General features: G+C 41.5%; 1 protein-coding gene across 1 annotated transcript; it reads left to right on the forward strand.

Moving 5' to 3' along the window:
- Positions 1–38: 38 nt before the first annotated feature.
- On the forward strand, positions 39–14,748 carry DYDC2 (DPY30 domain containing 2). Its single transcript, XM_037804649.1, is given in 6 exon segments — positions 39–184; positions 4,137–4,191; positions 4,916–5,071; positions 5,408–5,530; positions 13,130–13,278; positions 13,280–14,748. Coding segments are annotated over 4 exon segments (522 nt in total). The 5' UTR covers positions 39–184; positions 4,137–4,191; positions 4,916–4,924; the 3' UTR covers positions 13,383–14,748.
- Positions 14,749–18,760: the final 4,012 nt, after the last annotated feature.

An 18,760-nucleotide genomic window follows, 5' to 3' on the forward strand; every position in this document is an offset into this window, starting at 1 on the left:
GCCGTAGGTGCCCGACGCGGGGCGGAGGAGAGGAGGGGGCGCGAGGATGGGTGAGCCCGGGGCGCGCGCCAGAGGGTGGCGAGCGCGCAGCTGGGTGAAGGGGGCTCGAGGGTGGGTGAGCACAGCGCGTTTATCTCAGGTGTCAGAGGAGGTGCCCCGCAAGGAGGAAGGTTCTGGAGAGTCGGTGAGTAAAACGAGGACGTGAGGAGAGGTGGGCGCGAGGGTGGCTGAGCAGAGGGCGCGCTGGAGAGGGTGGAGAAAGCGAGAAGGGGATGAGAGCAGCGGCGACCAGCCTCTTAGAGGTTGGGGGGAAGCAGAGGCCAAGAAGAGAGCCCAGCTGGCCCGCCCACCCTCACTGAGAGAGATGAAGGGCGGTAGGTTCGCAGGAGGATCCGGGAAGTGCAGGCGGCCCCGAGGTTCCCTGGGCCAGAGGCCACTGCAAACTCGATAGCCCTACGGCCTTAGGACTCGGTACATTTGCACTTCCCGGCGACCTCTGTTTGGACCCTTTCAGAAGCAGCTCAGGCAGCAACAGTTGCTGCCTTCCCAGGCCTAGTCGTCTGTGCACAATATTCCGCAGGCATTTCCCATGCTAGCATTTCTGTTGTAATTTATGTGCGGAGCAATGCTGGGCAGGAGAGGCCTTAATATATGTTGGTTGAGGGAGAAAGGCCGGAGTGGGCACTGATGGATGATCAAAGCGCACATCACCTCCTTCCTCGGCCCCAAAGCATCAGAGCCCTCATTGATTAGGTGGAGAAATATTTACTGAATACTTATGATATGCCAAGCGCTAGGGATACAGTGTAAACAAACACAGATGATCCCAGCCCTCATGGCCCTACCGTGTGCCAGGCAGTATAAGAAAGACCAGTGTGAGCAGATCCTCAGGGGAGGGCTGGGAAAGTCTGCGAAATGGCGCCTTGGGGGTGGGGGGGGTTGGGGGGTGCATTGAGTGAGGCCCTATCTTTGGGTCAAAGTCTTGGTAACTGTCAGGTGGACTTACTTCTTTGAGATCATGGTTGAAAACGTGCAGTGTAGAGCAGGTGCTTGTTTCAAATAGGGTTTGTCTCACCTAGGCAGTGTCCCAAAGACTGGGGAGTGGAGAGGCTTCCTGGAATACAGAACTTTTCTGCCCTCTGGGAAGGTCTGTGCCTATGAATCACCTGGGGATCTTATTAAAATGTGGATTCTGTAGGTCTGGGTGGGACCTGAGACTCTGTATTTCAATAAGGTGATGCGATTTTGCTGGTCCTCAGACCACAGTTTGAGTAAAAGAGATGTAGAAGAGTGTTCATCCAGGTGCATTGGTCCAGGTGGGCCACAGATTGGCAGAAGGGGACACCACCCACCCCTATTCCCATCCTCCACCGTTACCAAAAATTTAGTGGCTTAAAACATACACATATATTCCTTTACAGTGCTGGAGGTCAGAAGTCCCAAGTGAATCTTAACAGGGCTAAAACCAGGGGGTAGGCAGGGCAGTTCCTACTGGGGGTCTGTGGGAGATTCCATTTCCTTGCCTTTTCCAGTGTCTAGGAACCACCACCACCACCCACCCACCCCTGCTCATATTCCTGGGCTCAGGACCAGGTATCGCATAGATTTTTTTCACTCTGCTTCCATCATCACATCTCCTTGTTCTTTCTGTCTGACCTTACTTCATTACTCTTTTAAAGATCCTTGAAATTACATTGGGCCCACCGGGATGATCCAGGGTTATCTTCCCATCTCAAGTTCCTTAACTTAATCATAACTGCAAAGCCCTTTTTGCCATATAAAGTTGCATATTCACAGGTTCCAGGGATTAGTTTGCAGACATCATTGGAGCTGTTATCCAGCCTACTGTACTGTGTTTTTCCTAAGATAAAGGACATTCTCTTATTTACTGTTACTTCAGTGATCAAAATCAGGAAATGTAATCTTGAGACAATTTTGTTACCTAGCCAAATTTCATATTCCAGTGTATCTGTGCCAGTTTGAATGTATTATGTCCCCTAGAAAAAGCCATATTCTTTGATGTAATCAGTGTCGATTAGATTGTAATTCTTTGAGTGTTTCCATGGAGATGCACCCCATCCAACTGTGGGTGATGACTGATTGGATAATTTCCATGGAGGTGTTACCCCACCCATTCAGGGTGGGTCTAAATTAAATCACTGGAGCCATATAAATGAGCTGACAAACAGCAGGAACTCTGTGCACCTGAGAGTGACATTTTCAAGAGGAGCTACAGCCAAGAGGGACACTTTGAAGAATGCACAGAAGCTAAGAGAGTAGTTGCAAATGAGAGACAGTTTGAAAACGGCCGTTGAAAGCAGACTCTTACTCCAGAGAAACTAGGAGAGGACAAACACCCCAAGAGCAACTAAGAGTGACATTTTTGAGGAACTTTAGCCTAGAGAGGAACATCCTGGGAGAAAGCCATTTTGAAACCAGAACTTTGGAGTAGACGCCAGCCACGTGCCTTCTCAGCTAACAGAGGTTTTCTGGACTCCATTGGCCATCCTCCCGTGAAGGTACATGATTGTTGATGTGTTACCTGGGACACTTTATGGCCTTAAGACTGTAACTTTGTAACCAAATAAACCCCTTTATAAAGGCCGATCCATTTCTGGTGTTTTGCATTCAGGCAGCATTGGCAAACTAGAACAGTATCTAATTTTTTTAGAAAAAAAAATGTCCATTTTAGAATTCTTTTTTCTGGTCCAGATCCAACCTGGGATCATGTGTGATCATTACTGTTGAGTCTCCTTTAATCTGGAATGGCTCTTCATCTTTTTCTGTCTTGAGATTTTTAAGAATACAGCCCAGTTATAGAACGCCTCTCACTTTGGTTTTGTTTGATGTTTCCTCCATTAAATTCAAATTTTGCATTATGGGCAGGAATCCACAAAAATGTTTTACGTCCCTCTCACTGAATCACCTCACAAGGCACATGATGTCAGTTTGTCCCTTTCTTGGTAATGTTTACTTCGATCACTGGGTTAAGGTTGTGTCAATCTTTCACCACTTTAAACTTTCTATATTTCCTTTTGGAATTAATACATACTTTGTGGAGAGAAACTTTGAGACTATGAGAATAGCGTATTCTTTATCAAATGTTGGCCAAGTTTGGCAGGCGTTGATGATTCTGACTTGATTCAGGTATACCATGATGGTTACAAAATGGCAATGTTAGCTCCATTTTTCTTTCCACGTTTATTAATTGGCATTTTACTTTGAGGAAGACCTTTCCCTTTTTCCGCAGTCATTCACTTACTTACTTACTTACTTATTCTCATGTGGACTCATGGATTCTTATTTTATTCAATGAGTTATATTTCACAACTTTTATGATATGCCAAGCACTAAGGATACAGTGTAAACAAACACAGACAATCCTGGCCCTCATGGCTCTACTGTGTGCCAGGCGGTATAAGAAAGATCAGTGTGAGCAGATCCTCAGGGGAGGGCTGGGAAAGTCATTATTTATTGTGATGGTCAAATTGACCCAGATTTGGCTAGTAAGAGCCCCTTCACACAGGCTTCTGTGTTTCCAACCATTTTATTTTTTAGCATTTTCTTACTATTTGGCACAGCAAAACGTTTCAGACTCATTGGATCGTTCTTGCTCCAGCCCTGGAATCAGATATTTCTCTAAAGAGCCCTGATTCCTTTTAAGTAAGAAGGCTATTTAAAACACAATCAGGATACTGGGAGTGCTTATTGCTGCTGGAGTCTTTTGCTTCTAGACCCTTGCAATGAAGAGAGTTAGGAAATATATTTCTTTACCACATCTATATCTATCTATCTTTCCATCCTTAATCTGAATAATACACACCAAAACCACCACCAACAACAAACAAAACATAACAAAGCCTGAAAAATGCCTCCAGAAAATGTTAGGACTAAATCTAAGCCTGTATTAATTACTGAGCTCTTTTGGAGTTAAAATATGTAAATTTCAGGAATATGGAGCTGGTCAGGAATAGTATAGGGGCTAGGCCATTTCATGTCACAATCTTCTACTGTAAGAGCTAATATTTATTAAGCGCTTAGTACATGCCAGGCACTGTGCTAAGTGCTGTTCATGTATTTTCTCTTCTACTTATCACAATTATAAGGTATATACCTTTGTTATTTCTGTTCTACAGATGAGGAAACTGAGACTCAGAGATACTGAGTGACTTGCTGAAGATCACACAGCTGGTAAGTGGCAGAACTAGGGCTGGAATTTGGTCTGTCTGAATCTGTAGTCTGCATTCACACTGCTACCCTAACAGTACACCACCATCTTGCTATTGCTGATCCTAACAGACCATGTAACTTGGGCTACACTGCCTCCAGCTCTGGGAATCTGATTAATACTAAATCCAGGGGCATCAACCCAACCTAAGCAATAGAAAGTGGAGCATTATGTTACATGCAAGCAGAGCCCGTGTTCCCCCAGTGGCGGTGGTGCCTGTCATTTTCCTTCCCTTTCCTCCCGAAGGCTTCTCAGGGGTTGCCTATGAAATAAATAAGCTTGTTTTATCTGTGTCATAGGTGACTGTGAGCTCTAACCTCATAATACCATAACTCGCTGGGTGCTCAGAGACCCTCCCAGGGACTTCCTGCCTGATCAGTTATGTCCTCCCTGCCAAGGGGAGAAGTGTGGCCATAAGTGGAGGCCTGGGGCATCCTTAACCACCAATATATTAAGCTTCTCTCAGGCCTGATGACCCCCCCCCAGGACCTATTGTCTGGCTTAGGACAGCTGGAGAGTGTAAGAGCTATCGGCAAGAGTGTATTTGTTGGTTCTTTTTGGAAAAAGTGGGATCCAGAAATATCTCATATTTATCCTGAAATAAATCTGAGTTGGTTAGAATATGTATATTTTAAAAAATCAGATTGGATTTCTAAAATAGAGTGACTCTGCTTTTGTGTTTCCCAGGCCCCCAAGATGGAAACTGACTACCTGAAGAAGTGCTTTGGAAATTGCCTGGCCCAGGCACTGGCAGAGGTGGCAAAGGTTCGGCCTAGCGACCCAATAGAGTACCTGGCTCACTGGCTTTATCATTATAGGAAAACCACAAAGGCAAAAGAAGAGGTGTGTATGTATATTGGGTCTTCTTGGGAAGGGTTTCCAGTTTTCTCCAGAGGAATTCTGGAGCTGGCCTGGGGAATATCTTGGTTTATTTGACATGCAAAGATTGTTTGGGCCCATATATTCCTGAAGTGTGGGAAAGCTGGGGCCGAAGAAGGCTCCAACTCAGAGGAACTGTGGAGTGGGTAGGTTTGGAGCTACTAGCAACTAAAGCTGGTTGTAGGAGCAGACTCAGCCAGCATGAGGAGCCTGAGGTCTGATATCCATCTAAACTGAGGGAGGGCCCACGTCACCTGCTTCCAGGTGCTGACCTGATTTATCTCTGTGATATCACCCTAGAATATGCAAGAGAAGATACAGTTGAAAGAGAAATATGGCAATAGCCTCAAGGAAGTAGAAATGACGAAAATGTTGAAGCAAGAGAAGTGTCAGATTCAACAGGCATGTGAAAAGTGTCATAAGGTAGGAAGGAGGAACTCAGCATGGGGTACACATACACCACAACAGTGGGTACCAGGAAATCCACAAGGCAGCCCGGCCACAATGCAAGTCACATCAAGCTCCTGGTAGCCTACTTTTTCCTCCATATTCATATTTTTATGTATCAGTCAATTTTAATGACAATCCCCTTGTATGAAAAAGAAATTTAAAAAGGCAATTCCGTTTTGGATTTTAGGAAATACCTTTGGTGTTACTGGTTTAAAAAATCAGATTTTTCTAAACTCATAATTCTTCACCTGAAATGAATATATTTTCATACAAGATCCTTTAAGCCCTTATCAAAAATTATCCAGTATTTTTCAGAAACTAAATATGGCTGTTGTCACTATGTACCTCAGGTGTATTATAGTATTTTATTACATAGAATTTACTTGTGCAGCAGCCTCAGACACCTACTCTATGTTGTTGTAATAGTGAACATTAAAAACTTGAAATAATTGGAACACCTGTGGATTCATCAATCTGACAAGCATTTCTTTTATCTCCCACAATTCTTTTTTATTAAATTCAGTTTTATTGAAATACATTCGCACACCATACAATCATCCATGGTATACAATCCACTGTCCACAGTATGATAATATAGTTATGTGTTCATCACCACAATCTATCTCTGAACATTTTCCTTACATCAGAAAGAACCAGAACAAGAATAAAAAATAAAAGTGAAGAAAGAACACCCAAATCATCCCCCCGTCCCACCCCATTTGTCCTTTAGTTTTTATCCCCATTTTTCTACTCATCCATACACTACATAAAGGGGGTGTGATCCACAAGGTCTTCACAATCACACTGTCACCCCTTGTAATCTACATTATTATATAATTTTCTTCAGGAGTCCAGACTGCTGGGTTGGAGTTTGATAGTTTCAGGTATTTACTTCTAGCTATTCCAATACATTAAAACCTAGGAGGTGTTATCTATATAGTGCATAAGAATGTCCACCAGAGTGACCTCTCGACTCCATGTGAAATCTCTCAGCCACTGAAACTATTTCATCTCATTTTGCATCCCCCTTTTGGTCAAGAAGATACTCTCAGTCCCACGATGCCGGGTCCACATTCATCCCCGGGAGTCATATTCTGGATTGCCAGGGAGGTTTACACCCCTGGGAGTCGGGTCCCATGTAGGGGGGAGGGCAGCGAGTTCACCTGTCGAGATGGCTCAGTTAGAGAGAGAGAGGGCCACATCTGAGCAACAAAGAGGTACTCAGGGGGAGACTCTTAGGCACAACTACATGCAAGTTTAGACTCTCCTTTGCGGTAACGAGCTTCATAAGGGCAAGTCCCATGGTCAAGGGCTCAGCACATCAAACTGCCAGTCCCAGTGTTTGTGACAGCATCAACACCAGTCCAGGTGAGGATGTCCAACACATCCACACCTTCCCCCAGATCCTCGGGGCTGGGGAGGGAGAGGCTGTAAATATATTTTTTATTATCTGCCCAAATTACTCTGTCTCCCACAATTTTTGCTACAATCTCTAAACAATGTGCCATTTTATGCATCCTACACAAAGTACAACAATGACCAAATAGAGAACTGACTTAGTTGCAATGTTAGACTTGATATCTGACATCTTTTAAACTATTCACTGTATCCAGTGCATTAAAATCTTTGGTGCAGTCTGTACAATTCACTAGTGTTTGTGTAAGCAATGTTAATTGTATAGGGTTTCCAAAGCCAACTTCTTCAAGGCATGAAAATGTAACAAGCTGATTTACATTTATACTAAAATGCTCAGCTTTCCTCATAAACAATTAATAGGTTTATTTTGGAAGTCTGAACATTTTGTAAATAAATCAAAAGAAAGTTGCTTTCACGTGACTGTTTGACAATAGTCTAAGGGAATTCTTCAGGAATGATTCATTCTTTGAACAGTAGTTGGGAATTGGAAGAGGTAAGGTCACTACACAAAACTTGTCATCACCTTGATGTCCATTCTAACCCTTTTCTAACACCATGTTTCACTGTCAACAAAAAATATGTCAGTGAAAGACTCCCAAAATGAAACACCGTCATAGTTTTATGATGCCTTTATTAAAGAAAGCTTTGCTCACAACAGTTAGTTTTTTTCAATTTTATTGAGATTGAGTCACATACCACACAAACCATCCAAAGTATACAATCACTGGCTCACAGTATCATCACGTACTTGTGCATACAACCCCATGATCAGTTTTAGAACATTTTCATTATTCCATATCAGAAATAAGAATAGAAAATAAAACCCAAACCCTTCTATACCCCTTATCCTCCCCTGTTGTTGACCTATAGTATTGGTGTAGTAAATTTGTTACTGTTGATGAAAGAATATTAAAATATTACTAATAGCTATAGTCCATACTTTGCAATAGCTACATTTTTCCCATATACCCCTCTATTACTATTATTTTTTTAATTTGTAGTAGTTCATGCAAGAACTTATTTATATTTGTAGTGTTAATTGGTGACATACATGACTTTAAACAACCACTTTCAATCAAAGTCAACTACAATATGGCACTTTTACTTATAATTCTAATAATGAGCTACCATCACCTCTGTCCATTTCCAAACATTTAAGTTCAATCTCGTTAACAATTCTTTACATATTAGGTTACTACTCCCTCTTCTATAACTTCTGTCTATTTCTAGGTATCCTATATTCTGCATTTTAAGACTCTGAGTTTACATGTTCTAGTTAGTTCATATTAGTGAGCTCATACAATATTTGTCCTTTTGTGTCTGGCTTATTTTATTCAGTATTATGTCCTCAAGGTTAATCCATGTTGTCACATGCTTCAGGACCCCATTCCTTCTTACTGCTGCATTATATACATATATATAAATACACACACACACACATATATATACACACACACATATGTACACACACACCATATTTTGCTTATTCATTCATCTTTTGAACTTTGGATTGCTTCCATCTTTTGACAATTGTGAATAATGCCACTATGAACATCAACGTGCAAATGTCTGCAACAATATTTTGAATTGTCCCTTTGTATTGCACTGAAGAGATTTTACACTCTGCAGCAATATTCCTTAGTAAGATTTGGATGGGTTAAAAGTATGCCATTCTTTTGCCAAGTGTGAGACAAAAGCAATGTGCAGGAAGATGGGAAATGAGAGCCAGCATAATGCTTTTCTATGTGCAAGTTCTCAAGTTTTTTGGGAAAAAGTTTATATGTAAGATGTGTGCACTGGTTTGGATGTATTATGTCCCCCAAAATGCCATTATCTTTGATGCAGTCTTGTGTGGGCAGGAAATGTATTGGTGTTGATTGGGTTGGAGACATTTGATTGGATGTTTCTGTAGAGATGTGATCACTCAACTGTGGGTGAGATCTTTCATTGGATAATTTCCATGGTGGTGTGGCCCCACCCATTCAGCATGGGCCTTGATTAGTTTACTAGAGCACTATATAAGCTCAGACAGAAGGAGCAAGCTTTCTACAGCCAAGAAGGATGCTCTGAAGAATGCCCAGGACTTGAGAGAGCAGCTGCAGATGAGAGACAGTTTGAAGATGGCCATTGAAAGCACCTCTTGCTCTGGAGAAGCTAAGAGAGGACAAATGCCCCAAGAGCAACTGAGAGTGACATTTTGAAGAGGAGCTGCAGCCTAGAGAGGAACATCCTGGGAGTAAGCCATTTTGAAACCAGAACTTGGAGCAGACGCCAGCCGCATACCTTCCCAGCTAATGGAGGTTTTCTGGACACCATTGACCATCCTCCAGTGAAAGTACCCGATTGTTGATGCCTTACCTTGGGCACTTTATGTCCTTAAGACTGTGACTGCGTAACCAAATAAACCCCCTTTATAAAAGCCAATCCGTTTCTGGTATTTTGCATCCCAGCAGCATTGGCAAACTAGAACAGTGTGGTTATGGAAAATGATTCCCTTTATTGGAAGGAAATAAACAAAAGAGAACCAATAGTGATCTCAGACAAAGCACTAGAATTCATTGGCTACCCGACAAAGGAAAGCCTCATCACTCAGGTGTACATTGCTCTCCGAGAAGAAGTTAAAAGGGCAAAGAGATGGGTGGACATCAAATAAGGTGAGATTATTAATTCCGGTTTCTTGTAGGCTCACAAGGTTGATTGCAAACATTTCCTTGCTACTGGTCACCTTCAGATTTTTTTGTCCCTAAGCTGGGAAGCCTGATTTCAAACAGGCTCAACATGGGTTGCATAAAATTTCAGCAGGCCTGCAGATTTTGTTGATGGGTTTATAGGCACATCCTCAAAGCTTGGCAAGAAATTTTTCTTAATGTCTCAAAACCATCTTTGCCTGCATACACATTTGAAAGTCTCTGAGTACCCCAGCTTGTGGACCACTGGTCTAGTGGATGTGTCAAAAAAGGAGCAGAGGCAGAAAGTACTATGTATGGTAGAGATCATATCCAATTATAGAAGTAAAGAACTTCATAGAGGAGATAACATTTGAGTTAGGCCCAGAAGAAAGCTGGCAAAGGTTGTCTTTGTATCAGTTTCTCTTCATTAAGCCAACACAGCTTTGAGTAAATAAACCATAATTTGTTTCAGAGTGCAAAAGCAATTCCTTTTCTTTATAAAGATGGGAACTCCACACATATTTTAGAAATATATTTTTATGGAATCAATATAGATATTTACTGCATCAGCAGACTCATAGCACTTTGAAGTTGGAAGGGTCTTTAAAGATCATGTGGTCAGATACTTCACAGGCTTCTCTGGAGTGCACCCACAGGGCTCTACAATGGACCTCTAGGACTTCCAGGCAGAGATGGGGGTGGAGGTGACCAGCAGAGCTTAAGTTCCAGAATTCTTGCTTCATCCAGAGACTCAGTTACATAGATAATAGACTGCTTGATATTATCTCATAGACACTGTGCCTCTATTCATTTTTTCCAATATTTTTCCATCTCTGATTTGAGTCATATAATTTCTATAGATCTATCTTCAAATTTACTGTATCTCGTGCAACATCCAATATACTATTTAACCACTCAGCAAACTTTTTCATTTCTGATATTGTGCTTTTCAGTTCTACAATTCCCACCTGGTTCTTTTTTTATAATTTCCATTTTCTCTGCTGATATTCCTTATCTTTTCACTCATTGTATCCATTTTTTCCTTTAAATTTTTGAAAAGATTTATAATAGTTGTTTTAAAGTCCTTGTCTGCTAATTCCATAATCTCTGTTATTTTGGTGTCTGTTTCTATGGACTGCTTTTTCTCTGGAGTACGGTTCACATGCTCCTACTTCTTCACATGGACAGTAATTATTATTTGTATGCTGGACATTATAAATGATAATTTGTAGGGAGTCGAGAGTGTATCATTTTCTTTTAAATGATTGAGTTTTGTTCTTAAGCAGTTAAATTTCTGGTGGATCATCATGATCCTATAAGTTTTGGTTTTATGTTTTGTTAGAACCAGTCTGTTTCAGTTTTCTTCTTACTCTTGGGCATGGAGTGTATTCCAACACATGGATTTACTTCTAATGCATGGACTTTCTGGGATCTAAAATGGATGAGTGAGTTTCTCCCCACAGTTCCCACATGTTAACATAGCTCACTATCCATTTGTATATTTGCTTCACAAATATATTTTTATATAGTTGAAACCAGGAATTAAGTGTGGTTTGTATTTTTCTTTTTTATTCATGTAATGGAATATTTTGTAGTCACTTAAAATGGCAGTTATGAAGAGTATATAGCAACATGCGTAATGCAAAGGATGTAAGTGTTAATTCTTAACATTTGCATTTCTGCATTGTTTAAGATGATCATGATGATGCTTCTTCCCTTTATTCATGTGATGAATTACATTGATAATTTTCCTTATGTAGATTCATCCTAGGAAATCAATAACCTTTACCAATGTATTTGATTCGCCTTTACTTCTTTTATCTTTTGAAGCATCTCCTGGATTTATTTATCTTTCTATTTGAGTACTTTCTCCAAGAGAGTTTTCAGTGTGGGTTTTTAAAATGGCAATCCATCTAATGCCTTATATACGTTAGAATATTTTTTACACCTCATATTTGAATGATGATTTGGCTGGATACAAAGTTCTAGGTTCAAAGTTCTTTTCTATCTATGTTTTTAAGTATTATTTGACTTTGTTAAGATAAGTGAACACGTTAACTTTTTAATGTTTACCACCAAAAGAATGAAAAGAGAATATATAGTTTTCAGACAAGTAAAAGAGAAATAAAGTGCAATCAATGCAATAGTAGTTAGGAAGTGAGAAAAAAACAGAAGCATAGAAAAAGCAAGATGAATAGAAAAGCAAAGTATAATGGTGAAAATAAATCCAAGTATGTTAGGGCTCATACTAAATGAAAATGGACTAAATTCACCAGTTACAAGATGCAAAATGTTTCATACTGGATTTTTAAAATCCATTTGTAGGCTTTAAGACATATTTAAAACATTAGGTCATGAAAAATCTGAAACTAAGTTAGCCAAAATATCATTATTTTGCCATATATTAATTTCAAACAAAATGGAATTTATAGCAAAAAAGCATTATCAGGCATAAATATTTTTATGTAGTAAATTAGGCCATGGAATGGACCTCAAAAATTAATTATATTTAATTAAGCCATGCAACTTATATTATCTTAAAGAGATCACTGGAAAATTGCCCCAAGAGATGTTATATATATTTGTGTGCATGTACGTATATAATACCAAAAATTTTTAAACACCCAAATGTCTACAAAAGGAGATTGAAAAATTATATATTCTAGTGGCTCTCCAAATAATGATGTAGATCCATATTTATAGGTCTGGAAATATGTTCAATGATACACTGTTGAGTGGGAGAAAATTTTTAAAACTTTCTCATTTGATATAATCATGTATATGAACATAATATATAAAATAATAGGAATAAAGAGCAATAGGTGAATCTATTAGTGGTTCACAGCTCTAGAATAAGAACCAGCTACATTAGAATAAATTGAAATACTTGTTAAAAATACGCATTCTTGGTTTTCAGCCAAGATGTATTGAATTCATAGCTCTGGAAAATACCACTAATGTGTGTTTTTTTTTTTTCAAACTCCCTGGGTAATTCTGTAGCAGTTTGATTTGTGAATTACTGCTAGTAGTTCTAAATGAGGAAATGATAGAATGTGGTGACCTATTTGCTACAAGGAATGAAAGAGAGAGAAGAATCATCCATCCAAGAAATCGTTATTGAGTACATGAACAGAGTGCTGAGATGGACCCAAATCGAGTTACAACAAGCATACAGTTTGCCTTGCCCCTGTAGAACAGGGGAAATTGCAGTAGCTCTTGAAATCCCAGTACCAAGTTAATGTTGAGTACAAAAGAAATGGGGCAACCAGTCACTGCTGTTGTTTCAGAGGCAATGGGTTAGCACGGGCTGAGACAGTCCGGAAGAGGAGAACTTGAGTTGAGTTGATGGACACGTGTGGATGGAATGAACCAGAATTTTCTAATTTTTTTCCAAATAGCAGAGAAAACAGTAATCTTGTTTTCTTGCCATACCTGAGGGCATTTTAGTCTCTGCTGATAACATTTTGGCTTTTGTGTTTTCTATTAGGCACCAATTTCTGAAGCTATTTCCACAAAGAAGACCACATTCATGCAGGAGCATAGTAAACCCCTTGAGAAGGAGGCCTTGACGCAGGAACCCCTGCCAGGTACTTCCAAAATGATTCCGGGAATGCCCCAGCAGCTTCCTCCTTTGGAGTGAGACCGACCAGAACTTCGAAACTCCACAAGACATAAAGTACCAGGAGGCTTGTCTGAATAAAGTTGCTCGCGGCATGTCTCCTGGCTTTACATCTCCTTAGATTATCAGAGGCTGGATGATTCCAATGATGCTTCCCTTGAAGTTGCAAGACAAGAAGGTGGCTGGCTAGAAGAGCTCTGGCTTAAAAATGACAATTATGTAGCTGAAACCGTGATTTGAGGGACTGTGGCAGGAGGCATCTGCAAGGACTCTCCAGCCCAAGTCCCTTTCTGACAGCCATCAAAAGCCCTGAATCATGTGAAGATTTGAACTAGTTGTAGGATAAAATCAACTCAGAATAGGGAATTTAAATATGTCAACTCTATCCTTCCAGTTGCTCAGAGCAGAAATCTTGGTGTCATCCTTGGCTCCACTCTTTCTGGCATCCTAGAGTTGGTCTGTTGACTTTCCACTTAAAATACAGCCAAAATTCAACCACTTCTCACCTGCTCCACTGGCAGCACCCAGGCCGGAGCCACAATCATCTTCTGCCTAGATTGCAGTCACCTGTTAACTGGCTCCCTTCCTCTGCCCTTACCCTTCAATAGTCTATCCTCAATGTGCCAGACAACGTGATCTGGGTAAAACATAAGTCATAGCACGTCTAATGAGGGCTTCCTATGTCAGTCACAGAAAAATCCAAGGCCTTTCCTATGACCTACAAGACTCTAGGATCTGATTCCCCATGATCTTTCTACTCTCCACAATGTTTTCTCCACTCCAGCCACAATGACCCTTTGTGCTTCGAGCATGCCAGGCACAGTCTGATCTCAGAACATTTGCTTTCTCTTCTCTCTGCTTGGAATGCTTACACTCTTCCATCTCCCACCTCTTCCCTTGTTTCTGCAGATCCTCTCTTCCTTCAGGTCTTTACTCAAAAGTCGCCTTCCCAGTGAGGCCTTTTCTGGCCCATCCCGTCTATATTTCACTACCACCACCGACAATGTTTTCTACGCCATTTCCTGCCAGTCTCTCTCAGTAGAGTGTGGGCTCCATGAGAACAGAGACTATTTTGTTGACTTCTGTATCCCCAGCAGTGCCCAGCACATGGGATGCCCAATAAATATTTGCCAAATGGGTGAATGAGGAGTGTGCAACTCATAACAGGCATGGGAAAATGGCAAGCCAGCCTGTTTTGATTGGCACAAGGATTGGTTTGCAATTTCCAGGCCTCTGACCCCTCCCTCCAGTCCAGGATTGGCTGCATAATACACAGGGTAGTGCAAAATGAAAATGCAGGTCACATTGTACAAAGATTATTAAGTATTTCAAGACTGTGACAGCAGCGTATTAAACCAGTGTTCTAGTTAGCTAATGCTGCCAGAATGCAAAACACCAGAAATGGATTGGCTTTTATAAAAGGGGGTTTATTTGGTTACACGGTTACAGTCTTAAGGCCATAAAGTGTCCAAGGTAACGCATTAACAATCAGGTACCTTCACTGGAGGATGGCCAATGGCATCTGGAAAACCTCTGTTAGCTGGGAAGGCACATGGCTGGCATCTCCTCCAGAGTTCTGGTTTCAAAATGGCTTTCTCCCAGAATGTTCCTCTCTAAGCTTCAGCTTCTCAGTTGCTCTTGGGGTGTTTGTCCTCTTTTAGCTTCTCTGGAGCAAAAGTCTGTTTTCAAAGGCTGTCTCCAAAATGTCTCTGTAAGCTGCAGTTCCTCTCTCAGCTCCTGTGCATTCTTCAGAGAGTCTCTCTTGGCTGTAGCAAGCTCGCTCCTTCTATCTGAGCATTTATAGGGCTCCAGTGAACTAATCAAGGCCCACGTTGAATGGGCGGGGCCACACCTCCATGGAAATTATCTAATTAGAGTTATCACCTACAGTTGGGTGGGTCACATCTCCATGGAAACACTCAATCAAAGAATTACAATCTAATCAACACTAAAACGTCTGCCAGCACAAGACTGCATCAAAGATAATGACATTTTGGGGGACATAATACATTCAATCTGGCACAACCAGTCATGGAGATTTTCTAAGCAATGGGGTCCTGTACCATTGCATGGGTTGCACAATCATGAAGCTGGCCCTGCTCCAGCCAGTGCTACTGTCCATCTGGAGTGCCTGTGATGGAATTTGTCTTCCCAAACCATAAGAGCAGGCCTTGGATGGGCAGCTCGCCTTTCAAGGGTGGGCAGCTCTCCCATGAGCTTTCCCCTACACACACATATACAAATCCAAGGATGACACATGCAGGCCCCCAAGTATGCCAAGCTTAATGAAAATGCTCAGAACCTTGAACCCACTGCTCCTGAGGTGCCTCCTCTTTGTCTCATAGCAGTGGATGACTAGTCGAGATCAGAGGCTTGAGTGGGCTCTTCTCAGGGCCCCAGAGAGTGAAAGGACCATGGATGGACAGTTTGGGCTAAATAGGCTGCTGTGGGCCAGCCTCACATCCTGATACCATTTCTTTGGAAAATACTTTCTTGTTTCAGTACAAGAGATAAAGAAGCACATTGCAAAACAACAATTAATTCATTTTAAAGATGGAAATCACCTATCTAGAATGCCAGAGTCTCTGCATTTAACAACTACACTATGCTGTTTCATGTGATGTGAGAAATAATAAAGAAGTAACTCATGAGAATTTGGTCACTGACATGGCAAAAAGAGTGGGGCAGGGGGAATGAGGAGGTGGCTGGTATCCAGGGTGGCAGCCAGGTTTCTGGCTTGCGTCATATGGGTGGATGGTGGCACCTTTTCTTGCAATAAAGGACACAGGAGGAAAAGCAAGTGTGGGCAAGCTGAGTATGTAGTGCCTGGGAAGGCAAAGGGCAGGGGGATGCCCCAAGGGAAGACAGCCCTGCACCCCACGGAAGTCCAAAGGCCCCGCTCAGCCCTGGCCCTACTGCGGAATGCCAGAGCAGGAGGTGGAATTCAGTGCACGTCCTCTGAAGAGGCCTCAGAAGATGTGTATTTCAACTCTGCAAATGGCAAACAATATCGAGGTCCAAGTTTAACAACCTTAGATAACCGACATGCAGTTGAAGATACACTTGGATGCTGGGAAATTATAATGCTTGGCTTACAAGGGTGACAGTTTTTTTTTTTTCTATTCCATGAGCAAATTTAGCTTCTCAGCTCTATTAAACCAATATGAAAATGGATTACACCCCCTGGTGGTGGGGCAAAGCCAGGTTGGGGTTAGGATGTACTTACAACTATTCTTTAAAATGAAGTTGGGGTGCTGCCCCCCACAATGAGAGCAGGCTTCCTGTGGGACTGGCAGTCACGTCCATGGAGCAGTGTCCACTTCTCCACCCCACCAGGAGCCAGAGGCACTTTCAGTCCTCTGAGGACTTAGAACAGCGCAAGAACCTAGAATCCCTTCGCACTTTCTAATGATGTGTTAGGTGAACATTTTATTTTGTTCAAAAGTGTGAAATTGTGTATGACATATAAAAAGGTCATGGAAACCCACCAATGTGGTAATATCAATGAAAATGTGGACTGTTTCAAGGGGCAACTAATCATCATTGAAATGCTGTGCTCTCTTCAGCTTTTCTAAATGATCCTGTCTCAAGCTTTTTGGGCTGGTGCGTGGTGTTGATGAGCTCAACCATCTCAGGTAAATTCTCCTGTGGCAACAAATACCTGCTGACTCTGAGGATCCGAGGTGGATAGCTTAGAGCTTAGACAGGGAAACTTCATTATCAAAGGACCAGTGAGTGACAGGAAAAAAAAATAAATCAACCAAGAACATCAAGGTAAAATCATTTTAATTTAATGTTTTGATATTTAGTGAAAATAAGATCAAATGCCTGAAGCATTTGCATCAGTGATTCACAATAGAGGTGAACAGATCATCTTGTGGCTCCTTCAGACAATCCTTCCCATCCCTAGGGAAAATTCCTGCCCTGATGAGCCACTTACCAGCACTCTTTATTCCTCCTGGTATGCTGGGACAGAGAAATGATTAAGAACCTCTGTTCTACATTTTAATCAGAAGATTGAGTGTATTCATTTTCTATTGCTGTGTAACAAATTACAACAAATTTAAACACCCTTTCCCCCCACCCTCCATTTATTGCCTTATAGTAATATTGCTCAGAAATCCTGGATAATTTCACTGAGTTCTCTGCTGAGGGTCTCATGGGCTAAAGTGTCAGCTGGGGCTATAACCTCATCTGAGGATCAAGGTTCTCTTTCAAGCTCACTGGTTATTGGCAGAATTCAGTTCCTTGAAGTCATAGAGCGAAGGTTCCTATTTTCTTGCTGGCTGTCAACTGGGAGCCCAACTCAGCTCCTAAGGGCCACCTGTCATTCCTCCATGTGGTCCTTGCCACCATGTGGCAGCTTGCTCCTTCTAGGCCAGCAGGCTGATTCAAGTCTGTGACTTACTTGGGGGCCTTAACTGATTAGGTCAGTCTCAGCCTGAATAACCTTACCTTTGATTAATACCAACTCAATTGATTAGAAGCCTTAAAGGGAATGATATCCCAGCATATTCATAGGTTCTGCCCACACTCGAGGAGAGGGAATTATACCTGGTGTATACACACGGAGCTGAGAACCTTGAGGGCCATGTTAGAATTCTGCCTACCACACTGAACATACAAATATTCAAAAGCTAGAGGGTTCCATCAGAGAAATATGCAAGGAAATACACAAGGCTTTCAGAGATGAAACCATAAGGATTAGGTAGTAGAGGAAGCTCACCCTGAGCAGGGATGAGGGGAGACACAAATGGGCTAAAATACAGACATGGGAAAATGTGGGAGATTGGCCAAGACCTACTGTGGGAGAATCACCCACCCAAAGGTGCAAATTGGTTTATGGACTGGGGAAAAACTGGGAGTTCATCAAATGCCAGGCTGCTTGGCCAGGCATTGGAAATGGAAATAAAGACAGGAAGGCCCACAGGGAGGATAGAAAAGATGGATTCAGGATGAGATAGACAGGAAAATGCCTTCACTGAGAAACATGCCCATCTTGTGAGCTTTTGGAATAAATATCAACCTCTCAAACCCATGTCATTTCTTTTTAACTAAATGCCCAAATTAAGATGCCACATTTAAATTCTCAGATATTAAGATATCTGATATTATGTTTAAGCATTTCAGAGACCACCATTCAATCTCCTTGTTTTATAACTTCAAAGAATGAAAAACTCTCTCAGGAGCATGAAAATAAAATCAGAAATGAGAAGGAGACATAACTACTGACCCTGCAGAAATAAAGGCAATAATGAGAGGATACTACGAGCAACTATATGCTGATTAACTAGACAACTTAGACAAAGTGGAAAACTTCCTAGAAAAGCATAGACAACCAACATTGACTTGAGAAGAAAGAGAAGACCTCAACAAATCAATCATAACTAAAGAGATTGAATCAGTCATCAGAAAACTCCCAAAAAGAAAAGTCCAGGACCAGATGTTTTCACATGTGAATTTTACCAAGCATTCAAGAGAGAATTAGTACCAATCCTG

Source organism: Choloepus didactylus, chromosome 15 (assembly GCF_015220235.1).
Source record: "Choloepus didactylus isolate mChoDid1 chromosome 15, mChoDid1.pri, whole genome shotgun sequence".
NCBI lineage: Eukaryota > Metazoa > Chordata > Mammalia > Pilosa > Megalonychidae > Choloepus > Choloepus didactylus.